The sequence below is a fragment of the Pelophylax lessonae genome (assembly GCF_965119305.1).
Source record: "Pelophylax lessonae genome assembly, chromosome: 3".
Taxonomy (NCBI): Eukaryota; Metazoa; Chordata; class Amphibia; order Anura; family Ranidae; genus Pelophylax; species Pelophylax lessonae.
The window spans coordinates 398,697,546-398,719,151 of NC_138770.1; the positions used below are offsets into that span (position 1 = coordinate 398,697,546).

The 21,606-nt window shown below is 42.0% G+C and overlaps 1 protein-coding gene across 1 annotated transcript in view; it reads left to right on the forward strand.

Annotated features, from left to right (window-relative positions):
• The first annotated feature begins 8,331 nt into the window (after positions 1 to 8,331).
• SLC16A10 (solute carrier family 16 member 10) overlaps positions 8,332 to 21,606 on the forward strand; it is a 214,551-nt gene continuing 201,276 nt past the window's right edge. Inside the window, exon 1 of the mRNA XM_082249931.1 lies at positions 8,332 to 8,973. Within this exon, the coding sequence (XP_082106057.1) occupies positions 8,589 to 8,973 (385 nt within the window). The 5' untranslated portion in view covers positions 8,332 to 8,588. The remainder of the gene's footprint in view (positions 8,974 to 21,606) is intronic.

Genomic DNA, 21,606 nt, shown 5'->3' on the forward strand with positions numbered 1-21,606 from the left:
ATATATATATAATGCATGAATTATAATCTAATCAATAATATAATTTTATTATATATATTAAATAATAAAATTATATTATTGATTTGATTATAATTCATGCGTTTGTGTTTCAAATTTATCACATCTGGGATGTCTACTAGACTCTTGTTTTGGTCAGGTTTAAGTCAGTAATTACTAAGAATTGTAGGCCTATAATACATAACGCCAAATTTCCATGAAAAGAATTGTACCGCTTTTGGTATGTAATTCCTGACAGAATCATACCGCCAGGAAGGTTAAGAACCCATTTAACCTTGTGCTTCTTTCTACTTGTTTCCTTACGCCTGACTATGTCTTACTACTTAGAATCCAATTTTGTTTTAATTGTGCACACTACAAAAAAGTACATAAGCTTTTTTTTTTTTTTTTTTTTTTTTAGCATATTTAGGTGTTTTAGATCCCACAGACTTCATTAGGATTGCCTATAAACACACAATATGTGCATTGTCACATCTACCATTATCTTTTAGAATGGAAGAAAATCCCAAATTTTGGGTTGTCACAACAGGAATAGAGCAGGAATCTTCCAAAAGGGACACTAGCTCTGGTGACTATCAGGGATTCCCTCACTTTGGAGGGATTGCCTTTAATTTCCTGTTTTAGCCATGGAACAGGAAGAGAAGGAAAATCTCTCCAATGGGTCACAGATGGCAAAAAAAAAAAAAAAATGGCAGAGGTTATAAACCTCTTTTACTCTATCCATAATAAAAGAATATACTGTATGTATATGTATATATATATATATATATATATATATATATATATATATTCAACTGATCAGCTATAATTTTTTGACCACTGACAGGTTACTACACCCAGGACCCTGCATTCACTATATCTGGTCTCCCACAGAGCATGGAAATGCAATTATTTTAGTAAATAGCAACTGCTAAATAACTTTTCTCATCAGCAGTTAGAGCAGCCTTGTGACTTCTATCAGTGTCTAGTTAAACCTTGTAGAAGGAGTTTTCATTCTCCCCTGATTGTCCTATGAGGCTGCAGGACTCCTGACCCTCTCTCTGGACAGTGCTGATTGGCCCAGTGCTGATTGCATGTACTCTCCCAGGAAAAAAAAAACTCTCTAGCAAAGCACGCCAAACTGAACATATTTGTGCAGCTTGCCCCCAAGGCTATGTTCAATCAGCAGATAGATTGGGGACTGTGGAAGAAGGGAAGGATCAGAGAAGACAGGATCAAACAGCCTTTTTACACATTTCAGAGGATTAACCCCTCAGATTCCACAGTGAGTATAGCAAGCATGCTTTACTGCTTAAACGCACTGATTTTACTGTTGTGGGTTTAGTAACACTTTAAAGTGATTGTAAACGATCCCCTTCCCATTCTGTTTAAAATAGAAATGAAAGGCAAAACATGTTTGTATAAATATAAAAAACAAATAGAAAACATTATAAATACCTTTTTTTCCCCCTTTTTTATAAGTGATCACATTTTCTCTATTCTCAGCTGCATACGAGCTGAAGGGAGGAGAAACAGCAGCACAATGAGCAGGAACACCAGGGATTTCACATAATGTAAGCAATGCAAAGAGAACAGTATACTTTCTCATAAAAATACATGGTACAGCAGGCAAATATCAGGAATATGAAGTGAATAACATTGATTATCTTGTTACAATGGCATCTGAAAGTTAGTGGGATCTATTAGGCAGCAAGTAAACATGTTGTCACTGAAGTTAATGTATTGAAAGCAGAAAAGATGGGCATTGCAGTTTGTTATGAATGGTGCTCCGTAGCTTCAGACTGGTCAGGATGTCAATGCTGAATCAATTCCTTAGCCAAAAAAGCCTACAATGGGCTTGTGGGCATCAGAACTGGACCACGTAGCAATGGAAGAAGGTGGCCTGGTCTGATGAATCATGCTTTCTTTTAGATCATGTGGATAATAGTCGGGTGCGTGTGCATGGCTTACCTGGGAAAGAGATGGCAGCAGGATGCAGTCTGGGAAGAAGGCAAGCCAGCAGAGGCAGTGTGATGCTTTGGAAAAAGTTCTGCTGGGAAACCTCAGTCCTGCCATTCATGTGGATGTTACTTGGCATGTACGCACCACCTACCTAAATACTGTTGCTCTTTAAATACCCCCCTTATTGAAATGGTATTCCCTAATAGAAGGGGCCTCTTTAAGCAGAAAAATGTGTCCTGCCACACTCCAAAAGTGGCAATTTGAGCAGAAGTGGGAGCGGTACATATCAAAACTAGGTACCTGTGCCCCCCCCCCCCAGGAAAATTGCATTTTTGTGAAACAGGAAGGGGGAATGGAGGCGTTAAAGTGCAACTTTCCCTTTTGGGCGAAACTTCGCTTTGCTAACATAACAAATGCATATACACTGCTCAAACAAAAATAAATTAATACTTTTTATTCCGACTATAGCATCAAGTCAATTAAACTCCTGGGATATTGATCTGGTCAGTTAAGTAGCAGAGGGGGTTGCTAATCAGTTTCAGCTGCTTTTGCAATAATGAAATTAACAACAGGTGCACTAGATGGACAACAATGAGACAGCCTCCAAAACAGGAATGGTTTTACAGGTTAATGCCACTGACATTTTTTTCCCTACTCATCTTTTCTGACTGTTTTTCACTAGTTTTGCATTTGGCTAGGGTCAGTGTCACTACTGGTAGCATGAGGGGATACCTAGACCCTATAGAGGTTGCACAGGCATTCCAACTCCTCCAGTACGTGTCATTTCCAGAAGGTTTGCTGTGTCTCCCAGCCAGTCTCTGCTATTGTGCTGAGGCCCAGAGCCCCTCATCAGCAGGACCAGTATCTGCTCCTTTGTGCAAGGAGGAACATCATGAGCACTGCCAGAGCCCTACAAAATGACCTCCAGCAGGCCACTGGTGTGAATGTCTCTGACCAATCAGAAACAGACTTCATAAGGTTGGCCTAAGAGCCCGACATCCTCTAGTGGGCCCTGTGCTCACAGTCCAGCAACGAAGAGCTCTATTGGCATTTGCCATTGAACACCAGAATTGGCAGGGCCACAACTGGTGCCCTGAGCTTTTCACAGATGAGAGCAGGTTCACCCTGAGCACATGTGACAGACGTTAAAGGGACGTTAAAGCACGACTGGTTTGGTGGTGGGTCAGTAATGGTCCGGGGAGGCATATTCATGGAGAGACGTAGAGACCTCTACAGGCTGGATAATGGCACCCTGACTGCCATTAGGTATCGGGATGAAATCCTTGGACCCAATGTCAGACCCTACGCTGGTGCAGTGGGTCCTGGGTTCCTCCTGGTGCACGACAATGCACAACCTCATGTGGTGAGAGTATGCAGCAAGTTTCTGGAGGACTAGGGAATTGATACCATTGAATGGCCCCCACGCTCGCCTGACCTTAATCCAATAAAACACCTCTGGGACATTGTTTCGGTCCACCCCGACGCTGCCAGGTTGCACCTCAGTCTGTTTAAGAGCTCAGTGATACCCTGGTCCAGACCTGGGAGGAAGTAACCCAGGACACCACTCGTTGTCTCATTAGGAGCATGCCCTGACATTGTCAGGCATGCATACAAGCACATGGGGGCCATACAAACTACTGAGTACCATTTTGAAATGCTGCAATTACATTTCAGCAAAATGGACTAGCCTGCTGCATCATTTTTTCACTTTGATATTCGGGGGTGTCTTTGAATTCAGCAGGCTGTAAGTTGATAATTTTCATTTCCATCAAATGATGTGGCATCCTTTCACTCCTAACACATTACCCAGTCCATAACAGTATAGATATCCAGCATGATGTGTTTCTCCATTGAGATCTGATGTGTTTTCAAACTGTTCCTTAATTTTTTTTGAGCAGTGTACATGTTCCAGATTGAGCGGCATGGTAGTCTTTTACTCTTGGATAATCAGCAATTCTTTTTGCATTAACATTTTATATTAATCTATAAAACGCGCTACATGTGAAATGGAAACATATTGCAATAAATACAGTAAGGTATGAAAGTGAAATAAGATGATTCCTACTTATTTTGGGTATGATGGAGGTGGATTCACCAGAATCTCTGAATTAAACATAACTAATGAAACCAAAATGAATTTAGTTCCAGCCATTACTTTCAGATGCACGTGAATCCAGTCGATATAGTCCAATCAGCTCATTCCATTTCTTATTGTGGGTTGGACTAGCAGGCATAAGTAATCTCCCGACATAACAAATTACAATGTTAAAACCAATATAGCCAATCTTCCAAAATAACATCTGAACATACAAATCGATTTGGAACAACGAATATACGAAACAAATCCAAATATACAAATTGATTTTGGAAAACAAATCATTCTAACAGCTAACGAATATGACGAAACCAAATTATTTACTTAACGTATTAATTTGAAATTAAACTATTTTTTCCATCCAGCACATCTCTACTTTTGTATCACTTGACTCTCCCTTTTAACCCCCTTAGCGGTATCCCCGAGCGTGACTCGGGGTGGATTTTTTATGCTACTATTGGTATCCCCGAGTCACGCTCGGGGTAGATGTGCAGAGCGCGCAGCGGTGTCTTACCTTCTCCTGGCGATCCAGCGATGATCTCCCATTGCTGTGATCGCCAGCTGAGATCCTGGGAGGGAAATTCAAATGTTGCACAAAACACAAACACATAACATTTATATTATATTTTATATATATATTATACATATATATATATATATATATATATATGTTTATATGTGTGTATATATATATATACACACACACACACATATATATATATATATATATATATATATATATATATATATATATATATATATATGATAAAAGATATATCCATTTATGTATAAAAAACTAAACAGTAAAGTTAGCCCAATTTTTGTATGCTGTGAAAGAGGATGTCAAGCCGAGTAAAATAGCTAATATGTTACGATTTAAAATTGCACACACTCGTGGAATGGTGACAAACGGCGGTACTTAAAAATCACCGTAGGCGACGCTTTAAAAACTTTTAACGGTTACCAGTTTAGAGTTACAGAGGAAGTCTTTTTCTAGAATTATTGCTCTTGCTCTGGCGATTGTGGGCGTGACTTACGCATGCGTTTTCTTTCGTGTGCAAGCTCACGGCGATGGGGGCGCTTTAAACTTTTTTTACGTTTTTTTTCCTATTAATTTTTTAGCACTGTTTTAAAAAAAAAAAAAACTTGATCACTTTTATTGCTGTCAAAAGCAATGTAAACATCCCTTGTGACAGTAATTGGCAGTGATAGGTACTCTTTATGGAGGGATCAGGGGTCTAAAAGATCCCAGACCCCTCCACTGCAATTCAAAGGATTCAAAATGCCGAAAACAACATTTTTTAAAATCTGCACCGTGACGTCACTTCCGGGTTACTACATCGAAGACCCGATCAAAGCTGAATCCGGCTTTGTCTTGGACTCCAACCAGCCAGCGGACGTGGTGAGACAGGAGACCCGAGCAGAGCCGCGGAAGATGGCGGGATGTCCCCTCCCTCTTGCTGGTCCAACCCCCTGAAAAACAACCCCACATCATAATCCCCCCTCCACCAAATTATTTGGACCAGTGTACAAAGCAATGTCCATAAAGACATAGATAAGCGAGTTTGGAGTGGAGAAACTTGACTGTCTTGATGTCGACCCGATAGAACTACGATGGGATGAATTAGAGCGGAGACTGCGAGCCGGGCCTTCTCATCCACACCAGTTCCTGACCTCACAAATGCGGTTCTGGAAGAATGGTCAAACACTCCCATAGATACACTCCTAAACCTTGTGGACAGCCTTCCCAGAAGAGGTGAAGCTGCTATAGCTGCTAGGGTGGGACAACTCCATATTGAACCCTACGGACTAAAGCTGGCCATGGCCATACACTAGCAGAAAAATCGTTCGAAAATCTGTCATTTGGTCCGTTCGTTCGTTTTTCGTCCAGTTAATGGGAAAAATAGAAAATCGGTTTTAACTTTTCAGAGCCAAAAAATCGAAGGAACAGTTTGGAAAATTCTGCTGAACGAACGATAAATTGAAAGGTTAATGTGTTTCTCGCCCGAACTGTTTGCACTATGTGACAAAATGAACGAAAGACTGATTCATTTACGTCCATTGAACGATTTTGTTGTTCAAAATTCGGTCATTACATGATGGCACGATCGTCTGCTCTCACGGCTGAGTGTTCTTTTTTTGAAAATTTGTTATAATTATTTTTTTGTATTGATGAGAAAAATGGAAGCAGCCATTTTATTTATGAAATATGTTTTTATGATTAAAGCGGAGTTCCACCCTCGGAAAGTTTTTTTAATAAAAATACCCCCAGGACAGTCAGGGCTAGTGCATTCCACAATGGATAGCCTCTGAACTGTCCCAGGTTGCACTTACCTGTAAGAAGAAATACTTACCTTGAAAATGTCTTGTCCACCGTTGCCATCTCAGGCGTGGGCAGCTGAAGCCAGCGCGCGTCCTCTTCTGTGTCCTCTTCGTCCCAGAATGCCCTGCACCGGCCCGCTGGTCATGTCCGGTGCAGGCACGTCATTCCTGCACAGCTTCATGCCCAGAAGCTGTTTAGCAGTGAATGACATGCCTGCACCGGAACTGACGAGCGGGGCCGGTGCAGGCGCATTGATTCGTGGGAGCGATGACGCTCAGCTCCCAGGAATCAATGCAAGCAGGAAGTGACGGCGCGGGCCACGGCCGAAGAGAGAGGAACAGGAAGTAAGGTGAGTATATTTTCTTCAAAAACAAGGTAAGTAAAGAAAAATTATTTTTTCGATTATCCAATTGTTTTACAGGTGACAGAGAGGAAGAAGATGGTGAAAAGTTGTATTTTAGGGTGGAACTCCACTTTAACCACTTGCCGACCGCCGCAAGTATATATACTGCGGCGGTCAGCCCGTGCAGGCAAAGTGACGTACCGGTACGTCACTCGCCTGCTCCCACCCTTGCTCGCTCACTGGGATCCCCGCGCATGTGACCGGCAGACCCGATGTCCGCCGGTCACTCGCGATCGTCGGTTATAGAGGGAGAAAGGCAGGCAGCTAATGTAAACAAAGCCGCCTGTCATTCTCCCTTGTGTAACAGCAGAGATCATACGGTCCTGCTATGTAGGACCATAGATCTCTGCTGTTACATGAAAATCCACGCCCCTTTACAGTTAAACGCACGCCCCTAGGGACACACTTAACCCCTCCTTCTCCAATAAAGTTAACCCTTTCCCTGCCAGTGTCATTTTTACAGTAACAGTGCATATGTATAGCACTGATTACTGCAGTAATGTCACTGGTACCCCCAAAAGTGTAAAAAATGTCAGTCAAGGGTCCGATCTGTCCGCCGCAATGTCGCAGTCCCGCAAAAAAAATCGTAGATTCCCGCCATTACTCGTTAAAAAAAATAAATAAAAATGACAAAAATCTTTCCCGTAGTTAGTAAACGCAATACCTTTTGCGCAAACCAATCAAAATACGCTTATTGCGATTTTTTTTTACCAAACATATGTAGCATAAAACAAATTGGCCTAAAATGTTAACAAAATTTAGATTTTTACATTTTTTTTGGGATTTCATGTGAAAAAATGTGAAAAATATTGTTATTTTTGCAAAATCGTCGCTCTTTTTTTGTCTATAGCGCATGATCAAAAAATCGCACAGGTGATCAAATACCACCAAAAGAAAGCTCTGTTTGTGGGAAAAAAAGGACGTCAAATTCATTTGGGTACAGCGTCGCACGACCGCGCAATTGTCCGTTAAAGTCACGCAGTGCTGAATCGCAAAATAGGCCCTGGTGAGGAAGGGGGTAAAATCTTCTGGGGCTTAAGTGGTTAAGCAGATATATTGGATGTATATGTTGTGAGAAGTCATATTGTATAGTATAGTGTATGGATAGCATTGTGCTGGGATGTCAGTAAAGTTCATGTGTGTGTAAAGGCGGGCCTACCAATACTTTTGACAGTGTGTTATATATATATTTTAGAAATAAGTTATTTTGTCATTTTCTGCTAGTTTTGTAGCGTGCGGGTCATATAAATAACTATTATGGGAATAGGAGGGTGATAACGATGTTATAAGGCGTCACCTAAACATCCTTTGTCCGTGAAGGAAGCCGGGCTCATTAGTAAGCACTTATGACGATGTGCTGGAAGTTTATGTGACATTTCCTCCCTGAGGGAGAGTCTGTGCACACTTCCTCCCTCACCCGGGCGGCCGATGTATAGACGACTCGTGCAAAGGTTCTGTCAGCTCCCCTCCCGCGCTGAGTGACTGAGGGCGGCCACACTCCGGGGACTTCCCTCCACCGGTCGGCACGCCTCTTCCAAGGGTTTTCCCTACATACAGATAAAAAAAACATGAGACCTCGCTCCAGTCAGCCTACAGTCGGCTTGTCCGAGGTGACAGAAGCCAGGACACAGGAGGGAAGGGGCAGGAAGAAAGCAGGTAGTCTCACACAAATAAAGCCAGAGCTTCCCTGTACGCTGGAATCATAGGCAGCCCCTAGCTGCAGCCTGAAGTCATAGAAGACAAGTTGTTCTTTTTCTCTCAGCAGCAAGGTTCCACGTTACACAAAGCTCTTCCTGGTGTGTGCTGACATGACTGACGACAAGTCCCCTAATGAGCAGGTACTGGAGGGTGAGGGGGTGCCCAGCCCCACACAAGAGCCCCCAGGAGAAGAGGAGACAGCTAAGGAGAGCTCACCTCTGGTGGAGGAGAAGAGAGAGAATGGAGAGTGGAGCTCAGCAGCAGGAGACCAGGAGAAGAAGCTGGAAGCTGCTGGAGAAGAAGAAGCTCCTGAGCCTGCCCCAGGACAGACTGAGTTTGTTCCCCCAGAAGGAGGCTGGGGGTGGATAGTCATGCTCTCTGCCATGTGGTGCAATGGCTCAGTGTTTGGCATCCAGAACGCCTGCGGGGTCCTCTTCGTGGTCCTCATGGAGAAGTTTGGCGACAAAGATGATCATCATCTTGCATTTAAAACAGGTGATTTGGGCTTGTGGGCACAGGGTACTCATCAGATTTCAGAGTGGCACCTCTACAGATTGTAGTAATTTACTGCCGCTGCACTCCCATACCCCCAGGGCTGTCCTGGGTATCTCCTAAAAAAGAGGAGAGGGGGCGGTCAAAGCTTGCACTGCAAAACGAATGCGGCTTGTGCATGGCAACTTATCAGCTTCCAACTACAGCTTGTTCAGTTTAGCTTTGGAAATGAAAGCTAGAAACTGATTGATTGCCATGCACAGCTACTCAAGTCTAAGTTATTTTCCATCAATCTGTTCAGCTAGCCAGTATATGATATCACCCTATGCCCCTGACATGTCAAATCGCATGCTGAATCAGAGCCTATTGCCGGCAACGGCACTGTCCGAATCGGTGCGACGCCAAGTTTGCGGCACCACACCGATTCCCAAAAGTAGTTCCTGCACTACTTTTGCCGACTTCGGGGATGATTTCAATAGACATCTGTGCATTAACCCTGTATTAAAGTGTATTGTAGTTGTACTGCCTACCCACAAATTGTCAAGCGCTGCGTAAACTGTCGGCGCTATATAAATCCTGTATAATAATAACCCGCACAGATGTCTCTCAACTCGCCCCCAAAGTGGGACTGAAATGCCTGTGTGAAATCATGCCAGTTCAGCTGAACACGCATGATTTCAAACCCACATTCAGTGTGAACCTCAAACTATGGCCCTCCAGCTGTTGTGGAACTACACATCCCATGAGGCATTGCAAAACTCTGACATTCACAGACATGACTAGGCATGATGGGAATTGTAGTTCCTGAACATCTGGAGGGCCATAGTTTGAAGACCCTTTCAAACTATGGCCCTCCAGCTGTTGTGGAACTACACATCCCACGAGGCATTGCAAAACTCTGACATTCACAGACATGACTAGGCATGATGGGAATTGTAGTTCCTGAACATCTGGAGGGCCATAGTTTGAAGACCCTTGACCTAGGCTAATGCCTAGTACACACAATGAGATCAGATGGAAAATAATGTTTTCAACACCATCGTACGATAATCTGATCATTAGTACACAGCTTTTGAGAGCCAATCACGACAGTTCATGCAAAATGATCCAAATAACCAGAACAAAATATTTTTATTTATTCAGTACAGCATTTGCCTTAAAAAAAAAAAAGAAGGCCAAGAATACGTATGATTGGAAATGTTGTATGAGAATTTTCAGAACTTTAGTAACTTCTTCATTTTTGGTATGAGACTAGCAGACAAAAAAAAAAAAAAAACAGGACAATCATTGATCCGATATTTTCATCATGAGTACAAGGCTTGAATTCAAACTTCTGCATAACCATATGAAAGTTTTCTTTTTTTTACAGCTTGCTGTCTAACTTAGCTTCACAATGAAACTTTCCAAAACTCACTTCCACATTGTGTGGTCCCCGAGGTGTTTGGTGCTTTCTCAAACCCCTGAAGGCACATAATCCTTAAGTTGGCAAAATACTAGTAGATTTTGAAACAAAGGTTGTGTGAACATCGGTATGAAAATTCTCAGTAAATCCAAACACTGGAAAAACACCATTTGAAAGTACTTTAAAATGTTGTTTTCTTTTATCATTTGGTTTTGGGATTAATATAATTTTTCCAAACAGAAACCACATGCACTGTTAGAAATTCCTTTGTTTGAGGAACATTTTCCATTCTTCTCTTTCAAATTTTCTGGCCACTTTAGTCAAAAACAAACATCCATTTGACCACACTAATGATTTCCAAAATTGAACAAAACGTTCTTAAAATGAAAAATTAGAAATTTAATTCTACTAGTGTGTGTGTGGTCTGCTTGTGACTGCTTTTTATTAGTGAAAACCTATTTCTGGGGAAAGTAAAACTCATCTTTTGCAGTGGGGAATAGCAATAACTTGCCTTCCACTTCCTTGGCAGCCAGCGCTCTCTTCAACTCTCTTAAACATGGCAGTGGATGGTCCCTTGGCATTCTCGTGCCCAGTGCAGGGCTGTGGGCTCTGCATTGGTCTTATTGACGTCAAAGGACCTGTAACCACTGGAGCATAATGCCCCATACACACGTGCAGATTATCTGCAGACTTTTGTCTGCAGACTTACCTTTTCTATGTGCAAGGGCCTGCCGCATTGCATACAAATTGAAAGTGTTTAGGTTTGACCTCATATTATATAGTTTTGGTAAGTCTGCAGACAAAAGTCTGCAGATAATCTGCACGTGTGTATGGGGCATAAGGGAGAAGTGGCTGTGGAGACTAGTCTTGCAGTCTGGAGATAGCCTGTTTTAGCAGAGGACCATGTAAGATAAAGTATCTTTTCTTTTGCAGCCCTCTAGACCTAAACAAGCATTTAATTGTTGCATGGTGGGGAAAGCCTTAGTTTTCTTTGCATTTTCCCCTCTAATCCATGGGTCTCCAAACCTTCTAAACAAAGGGGCAGTTTGGGGGGGGGGGGGGCGTGCATATTGTGGTCAGTAGAAGTATAAAATGGTCAATAATACCCCGTTTATTGTTGGTGTCAGTGGCAGGAATTATGCCCCATTGTTGATGTCAGTGGCAGGCATTATACCCCATTTTAGATGTCAGTGGGATGAATTATGCCCCATTGTTGGTGTCAGTGGAAGGAATAGACCTCATCATTGGTGTCAGTAGATAGAATAGGTCCTTGTATCAGTGGCAGGAATTATGCCCCAGTGTATATGTCAGTGGGAGGAATTATGCCCCATTGTTGGTGTCAGTGGAAGGAATAGTACCTCATCATTGGTGTCAGTAGATAGCATAGGTCCTTGTATCAGTGGCAGGAATTATACCCCATTGTATATGTCAGTGGGATGAATTATGCCCCATTGTATATGTCAGTGGGAGGAATTATGCCCCATTGTATATGTCAGTGGGATGAATTATGCCCCATTGTATATGTCAGTGGGAGGAATTATGCCCCATTGTTGGTGTCAGTGGAAGGAATAATACCTCATCATTGGTGTCAGTAGATAGAATAGGTCCTTGTATCTTTGGCGTCAGTGGCAGGAATTATGGCCAATTGTTGGCAGTGGGAGGAATAGTTCCTCATATACGTGGGAGAAATAGTGCCTCAAGGGGGGATAAAAGCAAGCAAAGTGCCACATCTGGCCCCCCGGGCCACAATTTGAAGACCAAGTCTCTGACCATCTCTTTTAATATGTCTGCAGTCTCTGACCATCTATTTTAGTATGTCTGCGGTCTCTGACCATCTCTTTTAGTATGTCTGCAGTCTCTGACCATCTCTTTCAGTAGGTCTGCAGTCTCTGACCATCTCTTTTAGTATGTCTGCAGTCTCTGACCATCTCTTTCAGTAGGTCTGCAGTCTCTGACCATCTTTTTTAGTATGTCTGCAGTCTCTGACTATCTCTTGTAGCATGTCCACATTCTCTGACCATCTCTTGTACAATGCAGCCCCTGGCCATCTTTTGTATTATGTCTGCAGTCTAACTATTTCTTGCAGCATGCTCATAATTTCTGACCATCTCTGGTAGCATGCCATTAGGCTTTGATCAACTGCTGTTGCATGTGTGCAGTTTCTGGCAGTTTTTAGTATGTCTGCAGTCTCTGACCATCTCTTTTAATATGTCTGCAGTCTCTGACCATCTCTTTTAGTATGTCTGCAGTCTCTGACCATCTATTTTAGTATGTCTGTAGTCTCTGACTATCTCTTGTAGCATGTCCACATTCTCTGACCATCTCTTTTAGTATGTCTGTAGTCTCTGACTATCTCTTGTAGCATGTCCACATTCTCTGACCATCTCTTTTAGTATGTCTGCAGTCTCTGACTATCTCTTGTAGCATGTCCACATTCTCTGACCATCTCTTTTAGTATGTCTGTAGTCTCTGACTATCTCTTGTAGCATGTCCACATTCTCTGACCATCTATTTTAGTATGTCTGTAGTCTCTGACTATCTCTTGTAGCATGTCCACGTTCTCTGACCATCTCTTGTACAATGCAGCCCCTGGCCATTTTTTGTATTATGTCTGCAGTCTCTAACTATTTCTTGCAGCATGCTCATAATTTCTGACCATCTCTGGTAGCATGCCATTAGGCTCTGATCATCTCCTGTTGCATGTGTGCAGTTTCTGGCAGTTTAATTTGCTTCTATATTTATTGAATATTATGTGCGTACCTTTGGTGATGTCAGGGGGCTGCACTTTAAGCTCCATATGTCAAGTAAGTTGACTACTATTGGTATATATACGATATGAAAACTGCACACATACATAAAAAAAAACAACAACAAATAAATGTCTAAGAGGCCTACAGTATCTGTAAGGGCTCCTTGAAAAAAAAAAACAAAGTGCACAGAAACACCAAGGCTACTCCTTGTTTTAAATGGCCCAGCATGCAAGCTGTAACCCAAACACATGCATGCTGAAAAGGACCCTCAATCTATTCTGCTGATGGATAATTAGTATCATTTTAATTCCACTTATATCCCGCAGAGAAGGATAGTGGAATTTGCGAGTGCCAGCAGAAGTGTTTTTCATATGCAAAGTCTAGCAGACCTCATCTAGGGGCATCAATTTGAGGCAATGGGACTGAACTAGCAAACTAAAGTGAAATGTAGGGGAGGTGAATTGAACCAATAGGGTTGATTTACTAAAATCCACTCTGCACTACAAGTGCACCGCAAGTGTACTTGGGAATGCAGTCGCTGTAGATCTAAAGGAGAAGATCTGAAATGAGGGGAAGCTCTGCCGATTTCTATCATCCAATCATGTGCAAGCAAAAATGCTGTTTTTTATTTTCCTTGCATGTCCCCCTCAGATCCACATCGCTTCCAAGTGCACTTCCAAGTGCAGTTGCAGTGAACTCAAAATGCAGACTGGATTTGCCTTTAGTAAATAAACCCCTATGTTTACTTCTAACATCTAGTAGAATAAAGGAGAATTCAAAGGTAAACAAAGGAACTTCTGCATGTGATTGGCTGCTTAAAGTGAAAGCAGACTCATCTCACCTTACTTGAATTATAGTAAATCAATTTAACACACATATATACTAATATAAACTAAGTCATTACATGTTATGTCAACTTATGTGTAAGAGCACTTTATTTTTACAAATGTAGAGTGCTTTGGTACTGATCTAGGATTCAGGCATGCTATAATGCCATATTGTGTCAAGCAGCACATTAAACATAAAGCAAGGTGAGCTTTATGTTCTTAGCAAACTGAATGTTTATTCACTATAGTGAATAATTTCAATCATCCAAACGTGTACACAAAAATCCTGTTTTTGAAATTTCTCTTGCACATGACCTGGTTTTCATAGCGAACACAACTTTAGCCTATTTACCAAGCTGAGTTAACATTCACATTGCAAAGTGCACCCTACACTTTCCTAAGTGATCAGCCTCTACTCTAATACATCACCCGTAATATTTATGTTTATTTATGTTTTTTTTTTTTCATTTCTTTCGACTGTATAGAAATGCCTGTAACAAGGTTTAGCTAAAAGAAGACATGACATCATCTATCTATGACTCTATGTATAGGGGATGGCTTGTGGCGCTGCTCTGTGTGCAATAAAAATGAATGCATCCTTAGGGGTATCAATGATTTCAAAACCTACAAAATAAATCAGCTATGTGCGACATATGCAAAAACTATTATTATCTGCAAAAACTGCTAAAGTGCAAAATATAAACTATTGTGCAACATTGGTAAAAAATATGTGCAAAAATGCTAAAAGTGCAGGGGCTACAATAGTGCCCAAGTGAAGTGAGCTTCCAATTACACTCAAATTATAAACAATCCATGAATTCCCACATAAAACATAAAGTGATCTGTGCTTGATAAATAGTTCATGGGTAGTGTGCAGTTTCCTATAAATGTGGCGTTCCCATTAGCCTTGTTGATCCTTATGGTGGCATCAATAAAGGGGCGTTACTTGATGATGTTACAACTAGGGGGTTGTTCCACAGCATGCAATATGCCTGGTGTCTCCACTCTTGCCCCCCTCCTGATATTACACTCACCAAATGTCTCTCCACTTGCAAAAGGGGTATCAAGCTTTTTCAGCTACACCTGGCTGCATGCTGCATCCACGCCCAACTTTCTGGCGGCCTTTCATTGAAGTCCCCAGCAATCTCAGTGGTACATAGAAGAGACAGCCCCCATAGTGTAAAACTGTACAAGTAGTGGTATTGATAAAAATTCAGCAGTGCACTTACATTTAATGAAATACAAGTCAAAATACCAGGAGGTCCGGGACGCGATGCGCTCCACGGACCCAAACCAGAAATGTCGCAATAACGCTAGGCTCCACCCTACGCATTTCATCACTCTGACATCATCGGTGCGATGCCATCTTTCTCCACTCACTCCACTCCAATATCATAGCATATTTTCAAATTGTAATTCCACCCACGGAGCTAAAGATACACACATTGGCCAATTAAGTAAATATGACGCAGGCCAAGTATACACCTGCGGAGGCTTACCGGTCTGCCGCTGGATAGGGAGAAGACTGCGGTCAGCTACATTTGCATTTGTATCGGATATGGGGTTGCCAGGAAACATTGGAAAACATCCATGCTATTATCTAATTTTAAATGGCCACAGATCATGTGACTGAGGGTTGCTAGGATACCTTACCTGATATAAACTGGTGAGTGGAGCAAGATGGTGCCACTCCTGATGATTGCAGAGTGATGAAACGCGTAGGGAGGAGCCTAGCTTAATTGCAACACTTCCAGTTTGGGTCTGAGGAGCGCATCACATTCTGGACTTCCTGTTATTTTGACTCAAGCAATTTGTATTTCATTAAATGTAAGTGCACTGCTAAATTTTTATCAATAAAACCTCTTTGTATGGTTTTACACTATGTACCACTGAGATTACTGCTGACTGCAAGGAAAGGCTGCCAGAAAGTTGGGCGTGGATGCAGCATACAGCCAGGCGTTGTTGAAAAGGCTGGATACCCCTGTTGTAAGGGGACATACTTTTGGTAAATGTAAGTTTAATTACTGAGTGTAATATCAGGAGGGGGGCACGAGTGGAGACACCAGGCACATTGCATGCTGTGGCACAACCCCTTGGTTGTAACATCATCAAGTAACATCCCTTTATTGATGCCACCATAAGGATCAACAAGGCTAATGGGAACGCTGAATTTATAGGACACTGCACACTACCCATGAACTGTTTTCAAGCACAGATCACTTTATGTTTTATATGTGATTTCATGGATTGTTCATGATTTGAGTGTAATTGGAAGCTCACTTCACTTGCTCACTGGGCACTATTGTAGCACCTGCACTTTTAGCATTTTTGCACATATTTTTTACCAATGCTATACAATAATTTATATTTTGCACTTTAGCAGTTTTTGCACATGATAATAATTTTGGCATATGTCGCACATAGCTGATTTATTTTGTGCGTTTTGAAATCATTGATACCCCAAAGGATGCATTCGTTTTTATTGCACACAGAGCAATGCCACAACCCGTCCCCTATACATAAATTCTTTAACAGGCACTACCTAGGTAGCAGGGGGCCAGCAGCTTGCAGCACTTTTTTAGAATATCACTAAAGTTTTTTGATTATCCATAGCGTGGATTACATTCATACATTCACTTATGACATCATCTATAACAGTTTTATATTACCACATTGCATACATTCGTTCCCGGCAGTGCTGGCAGCCTTTATGCACACTTTAACATATGCTTACGCTGTCTAAGCATTAATACTGCACAGCAAGCAAGTCACAAGTCCTCACGAGATAAAAAAAGACTTCCCCTTGGCTTTTTTGTTCTGAGGAATGTTAGTAGTGTCTTCCTATTCCTCAACTGTGTATTGATCTGCTTGTTTCACTGCAGGCCGCATGTGTTGAGCTCTTTAGTCATAGATACTTCCGACAGAAATGGCCGGTGAGCCAAAATAGAACAGTACACACACACACACTGTGGATTAGATTGCTTCCCTTTGTACAGTAAGTGCAGCAAGGGGTTATAAAATAGAAGTAATTAGATAGTTTAGTAAGTACTCTCATAAATACAAATAATAAATAAACAGTTCTAAAAAATATTTTTTTTTTTCAGTGGGTCGTGATTCTAATATAACTTGCATATAAGTATATTTGTATTTTGTTCAATCAAAGAACCTGAATGATTAAATCAGTTCTATTTATTAAGTGAGTTGAAACATACCAGCAGGCCTTCTTCTCAGCCTGGTTTTTATAACTATGAGAGTCAGAGGAGACGTGTTTGAAGAACTGTGTTCCAAGTCTATAAACTGCAGCCACAACTCCCTGAAAGCTGCTAACAAGGATATTTTTAGAGAAACTGAACTTAAAGGGCCCCCATTTATTCAGAGGCAAAGAAAAACAATGTTTCCTAAAATATGACATCATCTTCTTTTAAAAGTAAAAAGGAGAAAAGCACACATTTGTTGCAGGATGCAGCAATTAAAGTTTAGGTTGTCTTGCATTCATAGTAAAGTATACATTTTTATCCCCTTTTCTTAAATCTTTAAATGTTATACTGACGTGTGTAATGAACACATGGCTGGGAATTAAAATGAGATATGTAATTACTTCCTCTGTGAGTTGACTGTCTGGTAGTAAATACTAGTAGATACATATTCGCCAGCACACCAAGGATCTTGCAAAAGCAGTCCAAAAACTTTATTCCAAATAAGATCATATCTGAAAAATATAGTGCAATGTTTCGGAGCCGCACAGGACCCCTTGGTCAGAAAAATATAGTGCAACATTTCGGAGCTGCACAGGACTCCTTCGTCAGAAAAATATAGTGCAACGTTTCGGAGCCGCACAGGACCCCTTGGTCAGAAAAATATAGTGCAACGTTTCGGAGCTGCACAGGACTCCTTCGTCAGAAAAATATAGTGCAACGTTTCGGAGCCGCACAGGACTCCTTCGTCAGAAAAATATAGTGCAACGTTTCGGAGCCGCACAGGACCCCTTCGTCAGGCATGCCAGGCGAAGGGGTCCTGTGCGGCTCCGAAACGTTGCACTATATTTTTCTGATTTGATCTTCTTTGGAATAAAGTTTTTGGACTGCTTTTGCAAGATCCTTGGTGTGCTGGTGAATATCGCTTCAGCACCCAGTACACACGTGCCTACAAACCAGGAAGGTGTGCGATAGGAATATGAACTATATGGTAGTAAATACTACACATCCAAAAATAGGCTTTTAAAAGAGAAGTTTTGGGTTATTGCCTGGTTATACTTACCTAGGTGGATGCAGCATTGGTCCGATGCTGCATCTGTCCCCCGGCGCCTCTACACTGAGAACCGAGCGATCGAATACCGGCGATCACTCAGTTCTTACAGCTCCCTGAGCAGACAGCAGCTCCCTGCTCTGACTCCTCATCCTTCATTGGAGCGCTGAGCTGTGGAGGGGCGACTCGCTGAGAGACTGAGCCGGGTGTCGGTCCAGGCATCTGGTGGATCCCAACTCTGTGGTCGTGAGGACGCGGTACCTGGACCGACATCTGTAAAGTCAGCAGAGAGCAGATTTCAGAACGCTCTATGCTTAAAACGGGTCACAGGAGTGCAGAATGAATTGCACTCCTGTGATCCATAGGAGATGTACAGCCAAATGAGCTTTGGCTGTACATCTCCTTTAAAGATCCATTCCGGTCACAATTGAGACTGAAACATTAGGGTGCACAGAGGGAGCCTAGCCTGCCCACTCAGTGCTTTTAGACTCCCAGCCTGGCATAGCTGTAGTGTGCTAGTCTACCTCTGTCCTATTTGTTGATCTAGTGATCCTGGAATCCTTGTTTGTGATGCAGGAGAAAAATCATACCTACTGCTTCTTGCTGTCTATCACATACAGATATCCTGATATAAAAAAAAGGTCAGTACTAAAGCGGTAGTAAAATCTGGACAAAAAACCTTCCCGCTGCAAATTAAGGTCATATTGTATCATAATGCATCACATACTAGCACAATATGAAAGACTTACCTTAACCACTTTAAGACCCGGAAGATTTTGCTGCTCAATGACCAGGCCGCTTTTTTCAACTTGACACTGCGTGAATTTAACTGACAATTGCGCGGTCATGCAATGCTGTACCTAAAGAAAATTGACGTCCTTTTTTCCCCACAAACAGAGCTTTCTTTTGGCTGGTATTTGATCACCTCTGCGCTTTTTATTTTTTGCGATATTAATAAAAAAAAAGAGCGAAAATTTGGCGAAAAATTTACATTTTCTACTTTGACTGTTAAAAAATATCCAATATATTCATTTTTTGTCATATATTTAGACCAAAATTTATTTAGCTACATGTCTTTGACAAAAAAATTCTCAATGAGCGTATTTTTATCCACTTTAAGACTGGAAGATTTTACCCCCTTCCTGACCAGGCCATATATTGTGATTGGGCACTGCATTACTTTAACGGATATTTGCGCAGTTGTGCGACGCTGTACCCAAACAAAATTTACGTCCTTCCCCCCCCCCCACAAATAGAGCTTTCTTTTGGTGGTATTTGATCACCTGTGCAATTTTAAATTTTTGCGCTATAAACAAAAAAAGAGCGACAATTTTGAAAAAAAAAATAAATATATATATTTTTCACATTCTGATATATAACATTCCCAAAAAAAATTAAAAATCAATTTTTTTTTAACATTTTAGGCCAATTTGTTTTCTGCTACATATTTTTGGTAAATAAAATCACAATAATTGTATTTTGAGTTATCGCAATTTTTTGTGGGACTGCGACATTGCGGCGGACAAATTGGACCCCTAACTGACATTTTTTACACTTTTAGGGGGAAAAGTGACCTTACTACAGTAAACAGTGCTAAAAATATGCACTGTTACTGTAATAATGACACTGGCAGGGAAGGGGTTAACACTTTTGGTGATCAAGGGGTTAAATGTATGGCTCATGCTTACTGACGTGTGTGAGGGGGGGGTTGAGGGTTCTGTGACACACACAGAGACCGCAGGTTCAGCTTTGCTGAATCCTGTGATATCCTCCTGTCTGTCACGGAGAAGATCCGCGATGATCGGGGAAGAGAGGTGGCGATTGCCACCTCTCCTCCTCCGGCCTGACTCCGCTGTGTCTAAAAACAGCAGGAGCGATCCTCTGCGCCGCCGAGATCACTAGGAGTCCAGCGACGTATGTCTACGTCGCTGGACCTGGGGGAGCCGACCTGCCGTGGTCGGCAAGTGATTAAAATAAAGTCCTCCAGTGGTGCGTTGTCACCACTGACATCTTCATCTTGTTTTCCTTCTGAGTATGCGGACTCTAAATGTTCAAATAGCCGAGACTCAAGGACATTACTCTCGCACATACACGCGGGAGCCACAATTGCAGCACAGCGCTCTGAAGGGAAGGCATACTCAATATAACGTTCTTTCAGTGCTCAGTACGCATGTACCAGTGACGTCACTGGCTGCAGAAATAGTAAATATCTTCTAAACGGTACACGTTTAGGAGATATTCCTTGTACCTACAGGTAAGCTTTATTATAAGCTTACCCATAGGTACAACCCAGATAGCAGGGATAACTTGCCACAAATTTGTGGCAGTGTTGAATTGAAAGTCTTGTTAACCTGCTGCGCATTTTCACTGGCAAGTTGTACACTTGCAGAGCACTTGAAGCACAAGTTTTAGTTGACACTTTTCCAATTTGTAGCAAATTAGCATGGCAAGTCTCAAGCAAGAGCAAAGTTGCAGTGGTGAGTCTACAGCAAGAGCTCTGCAAGTCACAGATACCCACGTGGTGGGATGACTATTGCACAACATAACTGAACCAGAAATTGTAGCAAACTTGCAGAATGTTTGCAAAGAAAGTTGATCTGGAGTCCTGCAATGCGGACTTGCTGCAATTGTGCACCAAACTTGTGACGCCTGGCAAGTCTAGCAATAGCTTAGCAAGTCATTTTTAAACTTGCAGCTCAATTGCTTGCTATCTGGGAATGCACTAAGCAATGTTTACTACCACTTTAGGAAGCCTCTCATAACCACTAACCAGATGCAAGCCTGCCTTGCACGATTAAATGTGATTGTCAATACAAAAAACAGAGAGAGTGGAAGATACATAGCATGATCTTCAGTAAGTAACTGCCCACTGGCCCTGTGTAAGATTACAGAGAACTCAGATTAAGGTAAAATGAGTTAAAGGCCAACTCCAGGAATTAAACAGTCTATCCTTGCACAATGCTCATTAAGTCTAGGGGGAGCGGAAGAGGTTGTATTACTTACCTTACCCCCACTCTGGTCCATTACTGTACTCTTATCCTCTTCCGCTAGCGCTCTGGGCTGTGGGTGGTCCCTCAGTGTCATTGTGTATAATGTAGAGCTATTAACCTTTCTTTGCATGTTGAGGAGACAGTAGTGCAACCGCAGCCGGGAGTGCCTTAGAGAGGAGACTTTGTAGGACCCGTCGCACTGCTGGAGGGACCCTCCTATAGTGAGGAATAGGATAAGTATTATTTCTATACCCCTAGACTAGGGGTGTCCAAACTATTGGCCTCCAGCTGCTCCGGAACTGTAATACCCATGAGGCATTGTAAATCTCTGACATTCACAGACATAACTAGGCATGATGGGAATTGTAGTTCCTGAACAGCTGGAGGGCCATAGTTTGGACATAGCTGGTAGACTCAATATG